This window comes from Leptodactylus fuscus, chromosome 4 (genome assembly GCF_031893055.1).
Source record: "Leptodactylus fuscus isolate aLepFus1 chromosome 4, aLepFus1.hap2, whole genome shotgun sequence".
In the NCBI taxonomy this organism is placed as follows: domain Eukaryota; kingdom Metazoa; phylum Chordata; class Amphibia; order Anura; family Leptodactylidae; genus Leptodactylus; species Leptodactylus fuscus.
The window spans coordinates 123,035,363-123,055,703 of record NC_134268.1 but is presented as its reverse complement, the minus strand read 5'-3'; the positions used below and the strand labels follow the sequence as shown (position 1 = coordinate 123,055,703).

Here is a 20,341-nt window from a genome sequence, read left to right as displayed (position 1 = left end):
CAAACACTGTAGCTGTGCCCCTGTCCCAAAACATGATCAATATGTACAACTACAATGTACAACCCTATGTTACTTTTTTCTACTCTACATTGTCCTAAGTGGGATTTAGATGTTAAACACCATTAAATATTCTCCTAGGGTCCTGAATATATGATGAGGTAGTAGTCAAGGAGAAGCTTTGCCCCGTAATATCCTGCTTATTCGAAAGATACACAAACAATAAGTAATAGCACATATGTTTGTAGCTCAGCCAATGACTTTAGCAGTCCAGTGGTCTACTAACAGACCCAACATCGAAACTGACGGTCTTGATAAACTCTGCTTATCATAAAAATAGATACATCCCTCCATAGAGAGCTGTGTCTTTACCAAAATCTATGCCAGCTCCTTGCTAGCACTGATTTCAAGAATCAAATTCTCTAGAAATCAGACTGGCCTGAGACTTGACCCCGACACTCACCCTTTCAAGAAAATAAGGAAGTCAGCATAAAAACACCACTTTGCAATTTTTTTTACCACCACAAGTAGTAAAGGGCTGTAATAAACAGTGTTCGGGAGTATTTAAAATACAAGTAATTAAAATAGTATTTAAAATACTTGTCAGGTATTTGTATTTTGTAATTAAAATACTTTTTTATTCAATATTTTGTATTTGTAATTAAAATACTTTTAGGAAGTATTTTACGTATTTTAATTACTGTCTAAATTCAAAACAAATGTTGGAATTTAAATAACTCGCCTCACCGCAATTAAAAAAAAACAAAAAAAAACAACCCCCCCACCCCCCACAACAACGCGTATCATGTCATCTTTCTGATTTCTCGTATCTCGTACGAGGTGCGATGAGGAGGGAAAATTCCAGCGCGTTCCAGGAACGCAAGTCCGCCTTGTAGTGAAGCGAGATTTATTTTTAGTTTTTAATCATCCCAATCGCGTAATCCATTCCGTTAAATTACTTCAAAAATGGAAAATCGTAATACCAGTGAAGGGTATGCAACCGACAATGATTCAGATCTCGAGAACCACATCTCCCTGCAATTTTGGAAAGAACTTTTTTAAAAATTAACAAGACTAAATCCGAAGCCTCAGAGGCAGGACAAAAAGTGTATGCTTACTGCAAGGCCAATCCAAACAAGTTAATCATGGGTCAGAAACTCAACGTTCAACTTCCTTAAGCACTTAAGGGTAAGTTATTTAATCACAACATGGTTTGGTTTTTATTTTACAATCCCCAACCCCGAAGCAAAATTTTAAAACTGGACGCACAGTTCAGGGGTGTGTGAGTTGAAAGTGATAAAAGCCTTTTCCTTTTTTTTGGATGGTTTATTTTTTACCACACTATTAAAAATTAAAATAAAAAGCAGATTTCAAATGAAAAATTAAATAGAATTATATAAAATAGAAAAAACAAAATTAATATCCTTTTTTAAAACAAGTAAAATACATTCAAAGAATTTTCTCATGTGTCCCGAGATTCACGAGAATCTCGCCCACGCCGCGTTAACTTGTTAATTTATTAATGATAAAAACGAACAATTTTTTTTTTTTTTTTTTTTTAAGTATTCGATCGGGAATATATTACTGTATGACTATGTCATGAAATGCTGTAAATTAGCTTCTTTTAGGCTATGTTCAATTATTACATTTTTTGTTTAAAGTATTTTAGTATTTTTAAATTACTTTTGAAGTAGTATTTAGTATTTCTATTTAAAATACTTCGGAACTGACGTATTTAATATTTGTTTTTAAAATACTTCAGTCACAAGTATTTTGTTTTTAAAATACTTTCCCAAAATATTTTCCCGAACACTGGTAATAAATGTGCCCTAGTATATTTGTGGAATGCTCATGAATAGAAATCCAAAATTGCAAAAAAAAAAAATGGATTACAAACTTGAATGATGTCACACAGTTTTCCTGATAGTCCATAGTACATATAGAGGGGAGCTTTAGCCAAACTGGTGCAAACAAAAACGTGACGTTGCAAATACTTCTTTAATTTTCAAAAGAGCCTGAAAATCTGGAACCTGTCTAGAAAACTATTTCACTTTTCCTTTGTATTACCAGTTTTGATAAAGCTCATCCCAAAAGCCCTTCATGCTTAATGACAAAGAAAAAACAAAAATATATAAAATGAAATTCCATTTTACATATACTCTGAACAATTTTCACATTAGCATTATTACCTTGGATTCCTTCTCCTGCATGTCACATAATGGAGACTAAAATAGCCAGATAGGAGAAGCTATGCTGGTTTCACTGTGTCCCAGCTTTCTATTGCAAAGGTTTAAAAACATGGTGCACACAGCAATAATTGACATGCTGCACGTGTGAAACCTACAGTACAAATACTTGTGTTTTTTCTGCACTGTGTAGATGGGATTGGTTTAAATCTCACCCACTACACTGCTATTGTATATTGCAGTGTGTTAGCCACCAAGTGTCTGCAGCCTAGAAATTCAATGGAAAAATACAAGTTATTAATTATCTACATCATCAGACATCAAAAAGACTCTGCAGTGTCATATGCAGAATATCTGCCTCATTATTAAAAGGGTTTAACTTGGCGCAGTTTACAGAGGTGGAAGAGCATAGTTTTGTGTCAGGTCACTGCATATCAAGTGACAGCTGTAATAACCAGGAACAGCCACAACATGGTGTATGGAGCTGTGTGATTCAAATGCTGTACACTGTGCCACATATGGTAGCTGTGGCTCCCAATATACAGTTGACTGGGGGAGGTGACAGTTGTTATACTCTCCTACCCCACAACAGTCTGTGACAGGAGGAGAGGGGTGAGGGAAATAGCTCATCTTCACAAACAAATATAGAGGACCACCATATGCATATCTCGAAGTTTAGATTGCAACATGACTAAACAGGACCAAATAAGTAGAGGGTAGTAATAAAGATGGAATGTTTCTACATTTTCTACTTATACAGTTAATGATCCAATAGCTACAGTCCCTTAGCTTTAGGTAGGGCCAGTGTTACTGGCAGGAGGACCATTTAGTTAGCAATAGTATATTTATAGTAAAAACTGTTTCTTGTTGCCCATCTGAAACCTTAACTCCTTTAGGGCGGGATCACACCAGCGCTGGATCTCTGTTTTGCAGTTTTTCGTTTTCTATCAGCAGAAGACGGAAACCCGGCATTGTGTCCACCGGTGAGTGTCTTCTACTCTCCGCAGCGACTAAACCGTTGTTGTTTTGTTTTTTTTCTAACCAGACACAAAGTTCTGCATGTCCGACTTTGTGTCTGGTTAATAAAAAAAAAAAAAAGTTTCCCCACGGAGAGCAGAAGACACTCACGGGCGGACACTTTTCAAACCCATTGAAATGAATTTGAAAACTACCTGCCGGTTTCTGTCTCCTGTCCAGTTTCTCAGTCAGGAAACGAAAACCTGCAAAACTGAGTTCGGGAGCTGGTTTGAACCCGCCCTAAAGGGTTAAAAAAGAAAAAAAATAGCTGTTAAAAGTAAAAAAAATTACGTGCAATATGTTTATAAAACAAAAAGAACGATATCAAACCAAAAAAAAGAGATTCTAGTTCTTCTGGAGAATAAAGGCTTTTAAAATTGAGATCCTAACAGAGTGGCATACTCCTATCGCTTTATATAAGCGGTATGAAACACAGAACAAAAGACTTTTTTTTTTTTTTTCTTCATATCTTGTGTTACCGGGGACAGTAAACATATCCAGGCAACTACTGGCTGTTGTCCTAACAACCAAACAGAAAGCCAGCCAATAAAAGCTCAGAATCGTTCACCTTTCCTCTCCTCTTCAGTTTGGTTCTGAAGACCAATCCACATGTAAATGAACAGAATAGCTCAGAAGAGCAGTGCAAGGCCTCTACTACGGGCTCCTCATATTAGTAGAACAAATAAATTGTGACATTGTAGAATAGTTAATCTTTTTACAGTTATGTATTGAGCAGGGCTATAAAACTGAGCACTGTGCGAATACTAGGGAACAGATTGTTTAGCGTGTGATAGGTTAACGTAGGATGGTGTGAACCATGTCCTGGAACATCTCATCTATTCCTCATTCTTCTTACTTATAGTCCCTGTTCATGTGATAGACCCACAGGTGCCAGAAAACCAGTGTACACGGCATAATAAATCTAAAAATAAAGCTAAGTGGGATACACAGCAATTCATTCAGGCTATATATGCTCAATCCAGTTTTTTAATGCTGTACCCCCCAAAGCTAAGTGGGATACACAGCAATTCAGTCAGTCCATATAAGTTCAAACCAGTTTTCAATGCTGTACCCCCCAAAAGCCAAGTGTGATACACAGCAATTCAGTCAGGCTATATAAGCTCAATCCAATTTTTTGTTCAATCCAGTATTGTTTGCTATCCATGATGTGAACTATGCCTTTGTCTCCTGAAAAGCAACCCAAGCCATGTGTGCCAGTGTGTTACTTGGCATGACTTCGCTGCCCCCAACTAAGGGTCATTCTCCATTTCCCACTCCCCTTCACACCATCCGTGCTGAAGCAATGGGATGCACTGAACTTCACCCTCAAGCCTAATGTGGGACAGTGACATGAAATGCCACTTCATCCCCCTCATCTTCCTCCGCCAGCCAATGGTGCGAAGATGACAGGAGTGTGCTCTGAATGTTTTCAGCCTAGCAGAGGCTACTTTTCACTTACAAAAATGGCCGCACTTTCACCAGTATATCAGACACAATGGTGTAGGTTTCAAAGAACCTTTGCACCAACAAGTTGAAAACGTGGGCCATGTGTGGACAGTGTTTGAGTCTTGCAAGCTCCAGATCTGATACCAGGATCCGGCCATTATCACATACACCAACATGCCGGGCCCAGGTGCTTCGGGGAAAACCACATTGCCGTCACATCGAGGATGGCATCCCTAACCTCAGGGGAAGTGTTTTTTCTGTCGGCCAAGCTGATGAGCTTCAGCACGACCTGCTGACGTCTCCACAGACCAGTGCTGAAACACTTACAGGTCGCAGGTGTGGTCGAGGTTGCAGCGCAGGAGTAGGCTTTCAGAGAGGCTTTCCCCCAAAGTGTCAGAGACAGATGTGGAGGTGTCGAGGCTGGTGGTCTGGACTGCAGCACCAGCACTGTAAACAGTGGAAGAGGCAGGATCGGCAACGCCAGGCGTTGATTGTCCTGCGTGGTCTCTCCACCACTGAGCCCAGGGCTTGCCTTCCAAATGACAGCGCACGCAAGAGGTGGTAAGGTTGCTCTTTTCAGAGCCCCTACTCAGTTTAGCCTTGCAAAGTGTGCAAACCGCGCTAAATTTGTCATGTAACTGATGTGTAAATGATGGGTCTATCCATTGGCTGTTCATTTTGATGAAACTCAGCCGGTCAGCACTGTCAGCTAACAGTCGGCTGCGCATATCCGTGATGATGCCACTGGCTGCGCTGAAGACCCTTTCCGATAGCATGATGGCGACAGGGCAGGAAAGGACCTCCAATGCAAGTTCTAGCCACAAATCCAACTTGGAGACCCAATAAGTGTAGGGTGCAGAGGGATCGGAGAGGACAGGGCTGTGGTCGGCGAGGTATTCCCACAACATGTGCCTATACACTTGTCCCTCCTGGTGACACTGGGCCCCTCAGTGGCGGTAGTTTGGACACGGGGTGCCAATAACATGTCCCAGACCTTGGAGAGTGTGCCCCTGGGTGAGTGTGGACCGGATGGCAGTTGTTAGCCTGTTGGAGGAATAAGTCTGCCAACATGGGTGAGTTTTGCGCCAGTGGCTAGTACACGGAAAATCCTTCGCCTTGCTGCCTCTGGCCACCTTTTTTGCTGCTGCGCTTGCCTCCACATCTACACTCCTTTCCCCCTAGACATCATCCCTCTCCATGCCTCTAGCCACCTTTTTTCCGGCTTAGCTTGCCTCCACATCTACACTGCTTTCCCCGCTATACATCACCCTGTCCATGTCGGGTCGGTGGCCTCATCGTCCACCAACTCCTCTTCCAATTGCTCACTCTCCTCTTTCTGCAAACCACACATAACCACAGCGTGCCCTGATGGCAACTGTGTCTTATCATCACTAAGGCTGAGAAACGCCGGTTGAGGGTCCACAACCACAAAATTGGCAGGAAATGGCGGATGCTCCAGTATTTGGGCATCAGGACACAGTCTTCTGGTGGCTCCTGGGATTCGGGAAGCGGTTCAACAGAGGGAGACAGTAAAAGGACCCAAAAATAGATCCTGGGTGGGATGACTCTGCTGTGAAGATTGGGCATGTTGGGAGGAAGGAGGGGCAGACTCTTGGGTATGAACACAACTGGAGGTAGTGGCTGACTGGTGGAAAAGCAGCTGGAAGCATTATCCACTAGCCATTGTAACACCTGTTCATGGTGCTCAGGCCTGGTCTGCGTTGTACTCTGCACCCTGCTTAAAACAGCTGTCATATCAGGAATTGTGATGAGCGCATGCTAATGTTTCGTTCGATTTAAAGTTATTTTCTGTCCATATTAATGTAGAGGAAAGAAGTTTTCAAATTATTTATCCACTTTTATAGAGGTTCTAGTGAGTTTGTAAAGTGTCCAGTGGAAAGGATTTCACATAAGTCTGCCACCCATGGGCACTCATGGTGCAGAAACTAAGGAGCTGATTTTGATGAACCCTTGGGTTTTGGAGATGGAACTCCAAAGGTCTCTGCTACTCACACACCCTGCTCAACATATGGTATCTAGGGTTTCAGCGTGTGGCGATCTCACACAACAGCCAGTGCTTCAGGCAGATGTAGGCATCGCTGGAGTGCATTGAGGCTAGCAGCAGCTACTGTACACTTGCCAAAGTGGGCGCACAAGTGCCGCACTTTAACCAGTAGCTCGTGTAAATTGGGGTACGTTTTTAAAAACCATTACACCAATAAGTTGAAAACGTGGGCCAGACATCCCTCACCTCGGAGGCAGTGTGCGGTCTGTCCCCCAAGCTGATGAGCTTCAGCACAGCCTGCTGATGTCTCCCCACGCCAGTGTTGCAGCATTTCCAGCTCGTAGCTGGGGTCGATTTAACGGTGGAGGAGGGTGGTGTTTCAGCACTCCTGCCAGGAATATTGGGTGGGGAGACAAGGCAGGCCGCCACAGTTTGCGACCCGGTCCCAGCCTCATCTACATTCAGCCAGTGTGCCGTGACTGAGATGTAGTGTCCCTGGCCGCATGCACTTGTCCACGCGTCGGTGGTCAAGTGGAACTTTGTGCAAAGCGCAGAACTTAGGGCCCACCTGATGTTACGGGACACGTGCTGGTGCAAGGCTCAACTCACCCTAAGGGCCAAAAACACTGCTGGTGAATTTTGTTCAGTTCCAAAGGACTCTGTGTTTACATTTGGCTCAGTCACAGCTCCAGAACATGCCTTGGAAGGCAAAGTTTCCTTTAGGGGCTCCATCTCAGCAGGATGATGATGATGATGAAGCTTGGTTAAATCTGGTGTTGGAAGGGAAAGTGGTTTCTGATCTACATCTGAAGTACTGGAGCACGTTGTTTGGACTATTAACACCTGATCAGAACCCTGTAGAGGTAATGTAGAGTCCGATATTAGAGGACCATTACTGGTAGTAGTAGTTGCAGCCAATTCTCTTTTGCAGTCCTCTAAATAAAAAAGTTACCCCCAGGACTTGATTCCAAAATGTTATCAATTTCCCAATCCAAATCAAGGTCAATGTCTAGGTCCTCAGTCCAATCCATTGCATCAATCCCACACAATGAGAGTGATGATGCTGGAACCACCATTTTAGGGGCTAACAATTTTAAAGGGGCTAACACTCTGATGGTGCAAGGCTCAATTCACCCAAAGGGCAAAAAACTCTGCTGGTGCAAGGCTGAACTAAGTTAAATGGCCTAAAACTTTGCTGGTAAGAGGCTGAAGTCACCTAAACGTCCTCAGTCTCTGCTGGTAGCTCAGCTTAAGGGCCTCTAACTTAATTTGGAAGGGCTCACGTTAAGGGCCAGAAAAGTGAATTTTGGAAGGTCTTACCACATCACACACATCCACAATGACAGTTAAGGGTGGGTACTGTTGAATTTCCCATTGCCTATTCCATGTGTGGTTGTCATAGGCAAGGTGATTTAAAGGTGTGCTTGGTAATGTTTCTTTAGCTTAAAATTTGGGTTTCTGTCCATCCAAATGGGGAGGAAAGAAGGTTTCCAGGTATTTTCCCACTTTCATGGTGTTTTGTTTTTTTTGAGTGTGGAAAGTATGTAGTTGATAGGCTACGATTGTGGGGTTAAAACTGTGACTTGGGCTTGTTAGATGCCCCCAGGCATGCTTCCCCTATTGTCCTAGTTGCATTCCAAAGGTGTTGGCATCATTTCCTGAGGTGTCATAGTGGACTTGGTGACCCTCCTGAGTCGAATTGTGGGTTCCCCTCAAATGAAGCATTTTTCCCCATAGACTATAATGAGGTTCGATATTCGTTTGAATAGTTGAATATTGAGCGGCTATTCGAAACAAATCAACTCTAATCAACATATAATATGTGAAATACAAAACATGATCACGGGGTAAAAACAGTTTTGAATTTACTTTTTTATTAATCAGTGGTATTTTTTTATTTATTTTTTTTTTTCCAGGTATATAATCTAAAAAAAAAAAAAAAAAAGAAACAGAGAAGGTGCTTCCAAGCATGACACTGCTATTGTAACAGAATGAAACATATATAGGAGTGAACTTGTATGTTAGCATATAAGTCAGGTTGATGATAATACTCCCCAGGGCTATCTGGGCAGCTATCAAGTGCTGCCACCATCTCCAAAGATAAACACAAAATGCCATCAGGATGACAGGCAAACCAAACCAATGGTAGAAGGCTGAACAGGGCAGTTTTGGTAAGATAAACAATTTTAAAGTACCAGGAGCACCTTTGTTCAGTCTTCTATCTTTGATTCGGTATGTTCAGCTACAGGTACAGTTAGGGTATAGATACCCTGTTTCCCCGAAAATAAGACATGTTCTTATAATTAATTAGCTAACAAAATATATGACCTTTCTTATTTTCGGGGGATGTTCTATGCAGCGGCTGGAGCGGGGAACAATCGACAAACAAAGTGGGGAACAATTAGCGGAGTGCCGGCATGACTGCCGGTTGTATGTGATCCAGAAGGTGAAGGGGGGGGTGTCTTATTTTCGGGGAAATAGGGTATATCTGGATAATGACAATATGGGCTTATATGCAGACTCTCAGTTTTAATTAGAGTATTCACATCCTAATTGGAGGACAGGTTTAGGAATTACAGCTCTGTAATATGCAGTTGCCTCTTTTTCAAAGGACCAAAGGTAATTGGAGAATTAGGTTTGGCATTTATATTGGGAAGCTGTTGCTGTGAACCCACAACATATGGTCAAAGCTTTCAATGGAAGTAAAATCGATCATAGCTATGGTGAAAAAATAAAGAAATCTATCAGAGAGAGCAGATATTTTAGGAATGGTAAAAACAACAGGTTGGTATATATTAGTTTAAAATAAAAGCACCAAAAAAAGAAAAATGCAATGGGAGCGTGGGAACTCAAAAAGGCCTGGATGCCCATGGAAGTCAACAGTGATGGCTGCTTGCAGAATCCTTTACATGATGAAGATAAGCCAGATAAGCCCCTTTACAACATTCACACAGTTGCACTACACTTTCCAAGAAGTAGGTGTATCAGTATCTATGTCTACAATAAAGTGAAGACTTCATGAGAGCAAATACAGAGGTTTCATCACTAGGTACAACCATTAACCAGTCTCAAAAATAAAAAGGCCAGAATAGACGTTACCATAAAAAAAAAACCCAAAAGCAAACATCTAAAGAAGCCAACCCAGTTCTGGAACACCATTCTATGGAGAGATGCAACGAAGATCAACCTGTATCAGAATGACAGGTGAACGTATGGGGAAGACTTAAACCGGCTCAAGATCCAAACCACAAGGCTTCCACTGAGGCAGGGTGATGGCAGGGGCAGTGTTTATTGATGATGTGGAAGACGACAGAAGCAGCTCCATGAATTCTGAAGTGTACAGGGACATACTTTCTGCTCAGATTCAATCAAATGCAGCAAGGTTGATTTGACAGCTCTTCATAGTAAAGAAGGACAATGACCCAAAATATACTGCAAAAGCAACCCCGGAGTTTTTTTTTTTTTTTTTTAAAGGCAAAGAAGGGAAATATTCTGCAATGGTAATCACCAGATCTAAACCTGATCGAGCACAACTTTCACTCACTTGCTTACGACAAAACTTAAAGGTATTCTATTAGTATTAAAAAACACATTTAAAACTAAAAGCACGTAGGAATAGCCTTCATAAAGGATATTCATCTCTTACCTATACAGGGGCTCTGAGCAGAGCGTTTTCATATATCCAACACCGACTTTCTTCTGCTTCATCTGCCATTCTTCTCTTATTCTTACAGGAGACCACTGTAAAATGGCGATGGAACATGCACAGTCGGCTGTTCCATCGGCCATTTTGCCGTCATCTCCTGTAAGAAGAGGAAGGCCGACGGAGCAGAAGAAATGTGGCGCTGGATGAATGACAACACTGTGCTCAGAGCCCAGGGGTACACTCCCTGTGCTTTCTGTGCACATGAAGAAAAGAAGAAAAATTTGAAAACAGCAGCTAGGACCTTCAAGGTAAAGGTAAGAGATGAATAGCCTTTATAAAAGCTTTTCCTACATGCTTTTAGTTTAAAATGTGATTTTTAATGATAGAATCCATTTAAAGCAGAAAGGCACACAAGTAAGCAACAACTAAAGACAGCTGCAGTAAAGGCCTGACAAAGCATCACAAAGGATGGTGATGAGGTTTGGTAATACCCATGGGTTCCAGACTTCAGACAGTCGTTGCCTGCAAAGGATTATCTACAAAGTATTAAACATGGATGTTAATTTATCCAATTACTTTTGAAGCCCCTGATATGAGGAGGCGTTTTAGAAAAATGGTTGCATTTATCGATAACGTCATTGTCCAAATTTTTCTGGACCTAATTGTAGATACTACTAGAAGGACTGAAAGAATACACTGACGCTTCAAGACTAATGTACTCATGAGGAATGTTCTGCCAATGCCTCTCCCTACCCCTCATGACTGACAAGTTGCAGGGTATGCGAATATACACAGCAGCCTGTGAGTTACTGCAGTGAGTGGAGGAGGTAGTGCAGAAGGGAGCACTCATCTCATAAATACACTACTATTAAAAACTATGTATCTGGTGTATTCTTTTAGCACTCATCATAGGAAATTAGCATTTTTTTTTTGTACACACTGCAGCATTTTAAGCAGAGGGATCCTATAAGATAGTGTGCCACCCTGTGCAGACAGCAACTCACCATTAGCATCAGGATGCTGATGAATAGGGGTAGGGACAATCATATAAGTCGCAGCATGAATACCTTTAAAACTACCAAAAAATGTCATGACTGACTCCAGTAGTGACAATGAGAAAAACATCAACAACATTAATCTAAGGGAAACGCAAATATACTGCCAAGACACTCAAGAAATAAAAATCTCCAGTCAGAGAGTAGGTTCAGTCATCTTGTAGTGACACACATTGTTATCTTACACATTAATACACCAGCCACTCCAGTCTAACACTATAGCAAGCTCCCTATAAGGCTATTTTTACCCTTAAATGGCACAGAGAAAATGGCACATTGTTAGGAAAATTCCAAAATGATAAATAGTATTTTATAATACTCATGTTGTAAAACCTCTTTCGGATTAGGAAAGCAGTCAGCAATCAGATATGATTCTTGACAGTATCTACAGTTATCTCAGACACTGGGAGTCCCAAATCACTCTGCTAGTGGAAGGCAATGGTTTCTAAGCACAAAGATCAGATACAATACTCAATCGTGATAGTAGAGTCAAATTAGCATGAAAAAAGGATGATAGCGCCTTACGCTAGGTTCACACCTGCGTTCATGTCTCCGTTCTATGGTTTCCGTCTTCTGCCATGCAGAAGACGGAAACCATAGACCGGGTCTGGCCGTGCGCGGCGGTGAGCGTTTTAGGCTCTCCGCCGCGAAACCGGATTTTTTAATCTGGACACAGAGTAGTGCATGTCAGACTCTGTGTCTGGATTATAAAACCCAGTTTCGTGGCGGAGAGCGCAAAACGCTCACCGTCGCTCACGGCCGGACAGCTTTCTCACCCATTCAAATGAATGGGTGAGAAAGTCTCCTGCAGGCTTCCGTCTCCTGCATCTGTTTTATGCAGGAAACGGAAACCTGCAATAAGGACAGATGAACGCAGATGTGAACGAGCCCTTAGACACAAAAACCTTACTAAAGGTACCCTAAATGTCTAAGCCCAGGAAACCAAGCAACAGTTGCCTAGCACTGCAGGCCCAACATTTTCTGGAACAGTGCAAGAGTTCAGCTGCCATAAAGATTCTCAACACCGAAAAAAAAAAAAGTTTGAGGCCTTTGTGCTGTCTTAAGTCACACACATTACAATCCTGTTGTATCATTGTATGTCAAGTCATAGGAGAACAATCATTAGTTCCATATTTGTGGATATACGGAGGAGCTGCACAGTCACAGATGGTATGTATGTGAGGTAAAATTCTGCAGCAATTACATAGGTAGTTCTGGGTGGGAAACTGGTGAAAAAAGTTTTATGGGGAAGAACACCACCTCTAAATTTTTCTCTCATGATGTAAAACTGAAAAATTGTACATAGTGAACTACTGGAATGGCTAGTGCAGCTAATCCCCAAAATGGATAGCAGACTGTAATTGATTTACTGTGATAGTTTATTCTGAACCAGAAGTTGCGATGTTTGTGCACATATCCCAGCAGTCTTTCATGAATGTGTACCATACCTATGACTATGTAAAATGTGGCTAATTATTTCACTACTTAGTAGCCACAAAATCCACAAACCCATCCAGTATTCTCAGTTACAGCAGATGTTACTAGTCTTGAACATCAAAGTAGTCTATAACAGGCTCTTCTCGCATAGTCTTCTGAGGGCCACTGCTTCCACCATTTCTGAAATAAAAATTTGCATAGGTCAAGTCACAACATGACACAAGGTACACGGATCTAATCTTAAAGGGGCTCTATCATTAGATTTTGGCCATTTGAGATAATCATATGCCTAAACAGCCTTTTTAAAGGCTATTCAGGTGCTGCTATTCATTTTAGAAAAGACACCCCCCCCCCACACACACCCCGGTTTTGTGATTTACCGGTAATCCATATATGCTAAGGAGTCCCTCCGTGCACCCCCTCCAGCGTCATACCTTCCTCACGCCCACCTCTGTTGCTTATGCTCTAAAAGTTTTCCTCCTCCTCTAGCTTTTTTTTTCCACTAGCGGAAAATTCTGCTAGAGGAAAAATAATCTAGCAGAACCCATTGAAATCAATGGGAGGCTTTTTTTTTCAGCGTGGAAAATTCCACACCATTTTCCTCCGTGTGAATGGACTCTAAGGCTTTGTTCACATGTAAATTACGTGCGGCTTATTTTGGCACCGGAAAAAAAACGCTTCCTAATTAGTTTTTTGGACCTTGCCCCGCTTTTTGTGGAGCATATTTTTTGTAAAAATAGCTTCCAAAAGGTTCCGGGCTGCAAAAAACCACATCGCCTTTTTTACTGCGTGGGTTTTTGTAAAAAAGAGCAACGCTTTTTTTTTGCAAAAAATCGTGTGGTAAAAAATGCATGTTTTGCACTTCCCATTCAACGTCTATTGCTTTCTTCAGGTGGAAAACGCCTGAAGAAAGGTCATGTCGCTTCTTTTTCTCTGCTAGCAGAAAAAAAAAAAAAGAAAAAGCTAGCCGTCTACATAGGGCTAGTTCACACAGCGACATGAAGGAAGATTTTGACAGCGGAATCCACGTCATAATCCTCCTCCATACAATATTAGGGGCAGTTCACATGGAGTAACGCGCCACGCATTCAGGCATGTATACATGTGTCAGAGCGCAGCGCTTCAAAACAGATCCCATTTATTTCAATGTGTGCCGGCATATGCGCGATACACACTGAAATCAATAGGTTACAAAGCCTCCCATTGATTTCAAAGTGTATCTCGCGTATGCCGGCACACATTGAAATGAATGGGATCCGTTTTGCTAGCTTTTTTTTTTTCTGCTAGCAGAGAAAAAGGAGTGACATGATCTTTCTTCAGGCGTTTTCCGCCTGAAGAAAGCAATAGAAGTGAATGGGAAGCGTTTTTTACCGCACAGTTTCTTGCAAAAAACCGCATTGCGTTTTTTTTTTTTTTTTTACAAAAACCCACGCGGTAAAAAACGCAACGTGTTTTTTGCAGCCCCTTCTCTTAAAGGATGGGAAAACTGCCTGGAAGCGGTTTTTACAAAAAAACAAACAAAAAAACATCCACAAAAAGCATGCCATGGTAAAAAAAAACACGCTTCCTAATTAGGAAGCGTTTGTTTCCGGTGCCAAAATAAGCCACATGTCATTTACGTGTGAACTAAGCCTACATAAAAGGAAAATGTTTGTTTTGGTACCGTGTTAGCCAGTGGTTATAAAATATAAAAAACAAAAAAACTTTGCAAGTCTTCAGTAGGTGATACCTTTTTTAATGGCTAACTCATAATGATGACAGAATATGACGTTTCAAAGCTTCCTCTGAGCTCCTTCTTCAGATATATGTAAAAACACCTTCTAGAGGCTGCATATTTATAACTGGACATAGGGGTAGAGTTACAGGAGGGAGGGGGGAAGAGGCTTATTACTATATACTTATAACAACAAAGAATCAATTGCCAGATCCCAGGTTATCTTAATGGCTGTCTTAATGATTTGTATAAAAAGACATAAACCCATGTGAAACGTTCATTTCATTGTCCAGCGTCTGGAATAGGATCATGGCCTTGTACTCATAAATCAGTCGCTGTTTCCTTGATTTAAAGTTCCCATTTAAGATCAAGATTTTCATGTCATTGATGATGTTATGATATGATATGGGTTTATGTCTTTTTATACAAATCATTAAGACAGCCATTAAGATAAGAACCTGGGATCTGGCAATTGATTATTTGTTTTTATAAGTATATAGTTATTACTATATACTTATAAAAACAAATAATCAATTGCCAGGTCCTCTTCCTCCCTCCCTCCTGTAATCCTACCCCTGTGTCCAGTTATAAATATGCAGCCTCTAGAAGGTGTTTTTAGATATATCTGAAGAAGGAGCTCAGAGGAAGCTTCGAAACGTCATATTCTGTCATCATTATGAGTTAGCCATTAAAAAAGGTATCACCTACTGAAGACTTGCAAAGTTTTTTTGTTTTTTATATTTTATAAGCCTACATAGACTAACATTGTATGAAGGAGAACTATGACGTGGATTCCGCTGTCAAAATCCTCCTCCATGTCTCCCTGAAAACTAGCCCTAACAGATCCTCTGCTCTACTCATGCTAGGCAAAACATGAGGGTTGTAAAGGCTTATCATTCATACAGAAGGTGTTAACATTCCATTCGCTCTACAGGTTTTTTTTGACAAAATAAGTAGATTCTCAGTCTGAAGCAGTCTCTCACCGTTCAGCCTGATGTCTGTAGTGGGCAATTGGAGGTGGGGGTCTTGCCTGGATTTCACGTTCAATTACTGACAGAAGGGAAACATTGGGGCACATAGATTTGCCTCTGCAAAAAATTAACAGTAAAGATGCATTATATACATATTCACTAATGAAAGACTACGCATGCCAATATTTGTTTTTGAGCGAACTGATTTTCTTTAAAATTGTTTAAAATAGCTCACAATATTAAACCCTTTGTCTCTGGAACTCAGGCCCTTTGGCTACTTTACCTCTGCCTTGAACATCCCTGAAACTCAGTGGTTCCACTGCCGACAAAATTATCCACTTTACCCTAACTTTGTTTGGCTCTCTGAGTGTTTTCCCCCTTCTTTACCGCTTTTGAGAAGGTGCTATCACCACGATTTATTAACTCTTCTTCTCCCTAGAGTCGGGCAATCACTGTCCATAGATATGTGACTAGATGGGAAGAGGCTCTCGGTTGCCAATCTCCCCTGCCCAATGGCAGATAATATGGTCACATATGTGTAAATCCTCCGTGTGTGTGACAGTCAGAGGAACTCAATGTAAACTCCTGATGCATTGGCATCACACCCCTGCCTTGGTGCATTCCCTAAATCCTGTGGCTCATTCGATAAGTTGGAAATGTACCCCCGCTGTGGGAACACGCCACATTTTTTTGGCATTGCTACATAATATGGGGCTTCTGGACTGAAATTAAAGATATTACTAACGGCCTTTTCATGCAGGAAGTGCCCTGGACCCTCTCATTCGTTTACTTAATTTATCCTTAGACAGCTGGGTAAGAAGTCTGCCAAACAATCTCTCTGTCTTTGCACAACAAATTAGTGATTTCAGGCATATCTAATATAATTGTTTGTTTTTTTTTTGTACTCAACAGAACACTCATTGCTCGTTGTATTCATTGTATTCAGCACCATGGGTAGAAACCTGGCCACTAGGACAATGACAGTAGGAATAGATGTAGGCTCCGTCTATGGGCTATACCCTCACCACAGACACTATTAACCAGTTTAAACCACAGTAGTAAGAGATACAAAAACAAAAAAAAAACAAAATAAAAACACTGAACCAACACCACCCCGTCCTGAACCCGAATTTAAGCAAAAAATAGCCCAGGCAGGAACAACAAGAAAACACGGGTGGGATCTGAGTCCCCCAATGAATAAAACAATAATCCAATTATTTTGCTTCTTTTATTGGCGCCACAGCACCATGGGTTGTTCTACAGCAGTCCCAGAGGGTGGGAATTACATGGACACACAAGCCACCTTACGACCCAAGCTGGCATTGGCAGAGGCCACAGAAAGGATCGGGTAAAACTTGGTGAAAGTGTGCACAAAGGACCAGATGGCAGTTTTGCAGATCTGGGCAAAGGAAGCCTAATGCTGAACAGCCCGTGAGACTCCGACAGCAGCGATTGAGATGGAGACACCATATCTTTGAGCTGCTAGGCCTCCTTGGTCGCAGATCGAATCAATCATTGAGATGGAAGCCTTGGAAGCAGCCAGGCCCTTGCAAAGGCCCTCAGGGAGAACAAAAAAGGTGTCTGAAAGACGGAAGGGGTCAGTGATCAGGGGTCAGACCAGGATCGTGCAGAAAGTCGATAAGACTATTTATATTTTTTTTATTTTATGCTTACTTGTATAGCGCCATCATATTCCACAGAGCTTTACAGACAGTCCATATAAGGCTCACAATCTACATTCCCTATAAGTATATCTTTGAAGTGTGGGAGGAAACCGGAGTACCCAGTGGAAACCCACACAAACACAGGGAGAACATACAAATTTCTTTAAGATGTCATCCTTGGCAGGATTCGAACCCAGGACTCCAGCGTGACCAGACTGCAGTGTTAACCACTGAGCCACCTTGCCTGTATTGCCAGGAAGAAACCACCATAGGCAGAAAAGACAGTGGCAGATAAAGACCAGCCTTGTCCTTGTGGAGGCTTCTGGGACAAGGACAGCCACTTCAGAGGACCCTGTGGATGTAGAACTCCAGGCTGCCAGGAAAGCAACCTTCCAGGACAGAAGGCAAAGCGAGATCTCACACAAAGGCTCGTAAGAGGGAGCCTGATGCACCTCAAGGATGAGATTAAGATCCCACGGTCCAGACCATGAACGGTTAAGACACCAAAAGACAGTCTCTCCGGCTGGGAAGCTGTCAGTGATATTCACCTGCCAAAAGTGGAGAAGAAGGACTTTCCCTGAGATATTCCTGGGAAGGAGAACCACCAAAGAAGATTCAGGTCCAGGATGGGATGAAGGGAACTGTCCTTCTTGGGAATGAAGAACAGGTAGGAATAATAACCCTGGAAATGATCTGAAGAGGGTACAGGGGATGTCAGCTCCCTGTCATTGAAGTGTGGGGATAACCTGGATTGTCTGACTTGGAGGGAAGGCAAAGTGGAGTAGCCAGAAAACACCACCTTCTAGACCCAGTAGTCCCCACACCTGAGAGGCCCCGAGAGGGGGGAGGACCTTCATGTCCAAACAAGGGGAAGGGCCAAAACAGCCTTCTAAGGATGTGGACTCAGCATTCCACAAACTAATCCAAAAGAGTACAGCGGATAGCCTCTGCGTTGGCAAGCACCTTAGCAGATCTGGGAGGTATTGCACATGTACTTGGAAGCATTCAGGATTTGAGAGACAAGTACAGTGTTGGCCAAAAGTATTGGCACCCCTGCAATTCTGTCATATGATACTCATTTTCTTCCAGAAAATGATTGCAAGCACAAACTATTTGGTATTAAAGGGGTATTCCCACGTCACATACTCACCAGTCTTAACTGCTGTAAAATCTTCTTTCTTCCTGGTTTCTTACATCATTTGGTGGGCGGGGTTTCACACGCAACCTGCTGTTTAGCTCCTCCCCCAAATTTGCATGTAGCTCCGCCCACCCATATTGGACTATGAAGTACAGGCAGCAGCAACTCCATTCTGTGTTACTTACAGAGACTGCCTGTCTCTGCCATAATGAACACAACTGAATTAGCTAGCCTGATAACTGGGAGAACAGAAGAAATGAAAGCAGCTCTTCTCCCCTATCTGAGAGCAGGGAGCTAGGTCACGTGTGGTGTAGACACAAGAATAGCTAGAAACACAGGCTGGCTCCCGTGCACTTAGCCCCTCCTCCCTCCCTCCTGAGAGCAGGCAGATACATCACTTGACTTTTGAGCAGATAAATCAAGGGCTGTGTCAACAATGAATTGAATAAAGTAAGATAGTGGACAAACAAAGCAGTTTTGCTGAAGCAGTGTATTTAGGAAAAGTCTTACATCCACATTAACAAGCAGTATAGATAGGATCCTTGTGATGGAACAACCTCTTTAATAGCTTTATTTATTTTGCTTGCAATGAAAAAAACACAAAAGAGAATGAAAAAAAAAAAAGTCAAATTGATCATTTTACACAAAACTCCAAAAATGGGCAAAAGTATTGGCACCCTCAGCCTAATACTTGGTAGCACAACCTTTAGAGAAAATAACTGAACAACCGCTTCTGGTAACCATCAATGAGTTTCTTACAATGCTCTGCTGGAATTTTAGACCATTCTTCTTTGGCAAACTGCTCCAGGTCCCTGAGATGTGAAGGTTGCCTTCACCAAACTGCCATTTTGAGATCTCTCCACAAGTGTTCTATGGGATTCAGGTCTGGACTCATTGCTGGCCACTTTAGAAGTCTCCAGTGTTTTCTCTCCAACCATTTTCTAGTGCTTTTTGAATTGTGTTTTGGGTCATTGTCCTGCTGGAAGACCCATGACCTCTGAGGGAGACCCAGCTTTCTCACACTGGGCCCTACATTATGCTGCAAAATTTGTTGGTAGTCTTCAGACTTCATAATGCCATGCACACGGTCAAACAGTCCAGTGCCAAAAGCAGCAAAGCAACCCCAACTGTGTTCTTTTCTTTGAAGGCCCCCTTTTTTTCCCCCTGTAAACTCTATGTTGATGCCTTTTCCCAAAAAGCTCTACTTTTGTCTCATCTGACCAGAGAACATTCTTCCAAAACGTTTTTGGCTTTCTCATGTAAGTTTTGGCAAACTCCAGCCTGGCTTTTTTATGTCTCTGGGTAAGAAGTGGGGTCTTCCTGGGTATCCTACCATACAGTCCCTTTTCATTCAGACGCCGACGGATAGTACGGGTTGACACTGTTGTACCCTCGGACTGCAGGGCAGCTTGAACTTGTTTGGATGTTAGTCGAGGTTCTTTACCCACCATCCGCACAATCTTGCGTTGAAATCTCTCAATTTTTCTTTTCCGTCCACATCTAGGGAGGTTAACCACAGTGCCATGGGCTTTAAACTTCTTGATGACACTGCGCACGGTAGACACCGGAACATTCAGGTCTTAGGAGATGGACTTGTAGCCTTGAGATTGCTCATGCTTCCTCACAATTTTGCTGCTCAAGTCCTCAGACAGTTCTTTGGTCTTCTTTCTTTTCTCCATGCTCAATGTGGTACACACAAGGACACAGGACAGAGGTTGAGTCAACTTTAATCCATTTGAACTGGCTGCAAGTGTGATTTAGTTATTGCCACCACCTGTTAGGTGCCTCAGGTAAGTAACAGATGCTGTTAATTACACAAATTAGAGAAGCATCACATGATTTTTCAAACAGTGCCAATACTTTTGTCCACCCCCTTTTTTATGTTTGGTGTGGAACTATATCCAATTTGGTTTTTTGACAATTCTTTTTGTGGTTTTCCATTGCAGACAAATTAAATGAAGATAATAATACCAAAGAATTTGTGATTGCAATCATTTTCTGGAAGAAAATTAGTATTATCTGACAGAATTGCAGGGGTGCCAATACCTGTGGCCAACACTGTAGC

The 20,341-nt window shown here is 42.0% G+C and overlaps 1 protein-coding gene across 1 annotated transcript in view; it reads right to left on the bottom strand.

Moving 5' to 3' along the window:
• Window positions 1-8,498: 8,498 nt before the first annotated feature.
• Window positions 8,499-20,341, bottom strand: part of NFX1 (nuclear transcription factor, X-box binding 1) — a 123,161-nt gene continuing 111,318 nt past the window's right edge. Inside the window, exons 23-24 of the mRNA XM_075270992.1 lie at window positions 15,487-15,591; window positions 8,499-12,969 (exon numbers count right to left, since the gene is read on the bottom strand). Of these exons, the coding sequence (XP_075127093.1) occupies window positions 12,894-12,969; window positions 15,487-15,591 (181 nt within the window). The 3' untranslated portion in view covers window positions 8,499-12,893. The remainder of the gene's footprint in view (window positions 12,970-15,486; window positions 15,592-20,341) is intronic.